We start from the raw sequence: 3075 nt of genomic DNA, 5'->3' as shown, positions 1-3075 counted from the left end.
CACGCGTCACACTCAATCCATTCATCATCAATGAGAGGATCAGTTGCTTCACCATATGCAAACCCACAATATTTGCAAATGTCCTCTTCTTTTTGTTTCTTTTCTTTTTTGGATTCTTTCTTTTTCTTTATAACCTTCTGTTTAACAGTTTTCTTCTATTTCTTTTCTTTGCTGGTCTCTTTCTCTTTAGCTGCTTTTTTTGTTATTGGTTTGGTTCTTTCTTGAATAAATGCTACATTTTCTTCTGATGTCAATTCATAAGATGGTGGTTTCTTACGTGGCCGACTGCTTTGTGGTCGATCTCTGTGTGGCACTGGCATCAAGTTTTCGAAAGACACATCGAGGTCTGCTTGTTCAATTGACACAATTGCATTTTCATCAGTGGTAGGTAAACAAGTACTACCAGCAATATCAGTATTGACATGTTGCTCATGCTGCTTATCTAGGCGAGTATTAGAATTAGATGCATTAATATTATTTTTATTAGCTGTATCAACAAGTTTAGCACTAGAACTATTTGAAATATCTGGCAATTGCATTTCATTCAGATTAATTATGTCAACGGATTCGGTCACAGAAATCAACTGCAAATTCATAGCTGCATTAGGTACAGGTGGCTGTTCAATACTCGATCGCAGTGGCAAACAAAAATTTTCAATATTTGACAACATATTGGGCTGAGAATTCGAGGCTGTTGAATCTAATTTTCTTTCTGTAATGGTGCTTGGTGCAAAAGCCTCTTCAGGAATAGCTTTGGCATTAAATGGAAACAAGCCAGTAGCACGAAAGCCAGCCTGAGCCAGCTCAACAGTCATCGATGCTTGCCAAATTGGTGTAAACAAGCTAAAAAATTCCTTTTTTTCCAGTTTACGGCCAGCATTCTTTCGTGTAAACAATCTCATGCCCTCATTCCACACACTAAAAAAAAAAGGTAGAAATTTCTACTTTAGGGTAGGATATGTGATATACCCTTAGTAAGGTATAATTTTCTACCTTTTAGGGTAGAAAATTATATTAAAAACAATTATTTGTCATACAATTTTCTAACTTAAAGGTATAATTTTCTACCTTATAAGCTAAAAAATTATACCTTACTAAGGGTATATCACATATCCTACCTTAACTAAAAATTTCTACCTTTATTTTTTAGTGTGCACTTTCTCTTAAATGAACCAAAAGGCACACGATCCAGCGGTTGCAGCCAATGAGTAGTATGGCTTGGTAATGCAAATACATGAATATTGTTTGCTTTCATTAGGTTTAAAAATTCAAGGTTAAACACATGTGAATAGTGATTGTCCATAATTAAAAGATGAGGTCGACCGTTTAATAGTCCTAATCGTTGTAAATTGTTGACAAATAACTGTCCAAATTCTACAAACAAGTCTTTATTTATCCAGCAACTATCACTTGCTTTTACAATAGCACCTAAAGGAGCACCATCTTTCCAGCCTTTGCCAACAGTTTTTCCTTTATGAATGATCATAGGTGGTATAATATCGCCAAATGCATTTAATGCTGCCAAGACAGTAGATGTCTCCCCTCTTTCTAATGCAGTAAGATTATAAGCAGGTTCACCAACAATTGCCACAGCTTCTTCTGCCTTGTGAATATTCATCACATCTGTCTCGTCCACATTCCAAATGTGCCTAGGACTGTCTTTTATATCCAGTCTTTGCACTAAGCCTTCATACAAATCAAACCATTTCATAACCTGAGTTTTGTTCATACCCATTGCTCTTGCTGCAGACAGATTCTCTGTCTTTTTTGTGCTTATATCAGGAAATCTGTTCAAAAATCCCTGAAACCAGTAATAACCGGTAATTTTTTTTGATTCTGAAAATCCTTTTATTCCTTTAGCATCAGAATAAGCATATGCAATTTCTCGAATATCTTTGCGCGACAAAGGAAACCCTGCTCGTGCCATTTTTCTTACAGTCTCTGCTAATTCTTCTTCACTTTGTTGTGAAAGAATTGTGGGTCTCCCAGAAGCACTTTCCACTTTGCTCAATTTTCCTGACAATCTCCTCCTCAAAGTTTCATATGGCACATTCCACGCTCTCGCTATCAACCGTATTGACAACCGTTCAGTTGAAGGTTTTTCTTCTTGTTTTCTGTATTCTTCCATAGCACCAGCCATATTTCCTTTTTGCCATAAATTTAGTTTTGTGCCTGCATGACTTTGAGGCCTCGGCAGTTTTTTTGGACTTCGATGTTGTCCTCGAATTGCCGGTACCTGCTCGGACAATTTTTGTTTTCCTTGAGATTTTTGGCTTCTTCGGGCCGTGATCGGTTGATAACGTACCATTCTGTAAAAATATCATAAAAAATTCCAACAAATTAACAATTCATGTGGGTCAAAAAGCAAAAAAATTTATAATATTTTTTACATTTATTTATTATTGCAATTTTTGGAAAATTGAGCCAATGGCTCGGTTTACCTGAATGCCCTCGGCTCGGTTTATCTAACAGTTATGCAAAACCGAGCCAGGTTGAAAATTCGATTAAAAAACTTTATCATCGCTCAAATACATATCAACACTGTATTTTTTGAAATAGTTTCTCATATTACTAATATTACAATCATATTTACTATAAATAGTGTCAAATATGAAATACTCACTTTTCTTAATTGAAGCTAAACAAAATATAAGGTCTTAAAGCGAAAAAACGTTTTGTTACTACTCGAATGATTATAATTATACCACCGCGAAAATAATTGCTTAGCAACTGTTTTTAAAATATTCATTAGACTTTAAAATGAAAAACTAATATTAAATAAATTGTTATAAATCGAATGCATAATTTGATTTCGTAAAACTGCAATATTTAGGCGACCGGCTCGCTTTATCCGATGGCTCGCTTTATCCGAAATGACCCTAATCAGTTTTTTGTAAATATAGGTCCTATTTTATCATCAAATATAGAAACTTCTAAAATACACTTTAAGTCTTACGTAACCTCAAACAACATTAGTTTTATGTCTAATCCTAAACTTACGGAAAATGAATTATTAGACGCAGTCTCTTTGTTAAAGCCCAAAAAAAGTGTAGGTTTTGATTCTATAAGTAGTAA

General features: G+C 34.6%; 1 protein-coding gene across 1 annotated transcript; it reads right to left on the bottom strand.

Moving 5' to 3' along the window:
- Positions 1–1123: 1123 nt before the first annotated feature.
- On the bottom strand, positions 1124–2308 carry LOC136085358 (uncharacterized). Its single transcript, XM_065806659.1, has one exon. The coding sequence runs from the start codon at positions 2306–2308 to the stop codon at positions 1124–1126; it is 1185 nt and encodes a 394-aa protein (XP_065662731.1).
- Positions 2309–3075: the final 767 nt, after the last annotated feature.

The sequence above is a fragment of the Hydra vulgaris genome, chromosome 09 (genome assembly GCF_038396675.1).
Source record: "Hydra vulgaris chromosome 09, alternate assembly HydraT2T_AEP".
Lineage (NCBI taxonomy): Eukaryota > Metazoa > Cnidaria > Hydrozoa > Anthoathecata > Hydridae > Hydra > Hydra vulgaris.
Note: the sequence above shows the minus strand (reverse complement) of the source record. Positions and strands in the feature narration are given on the sequence as shown.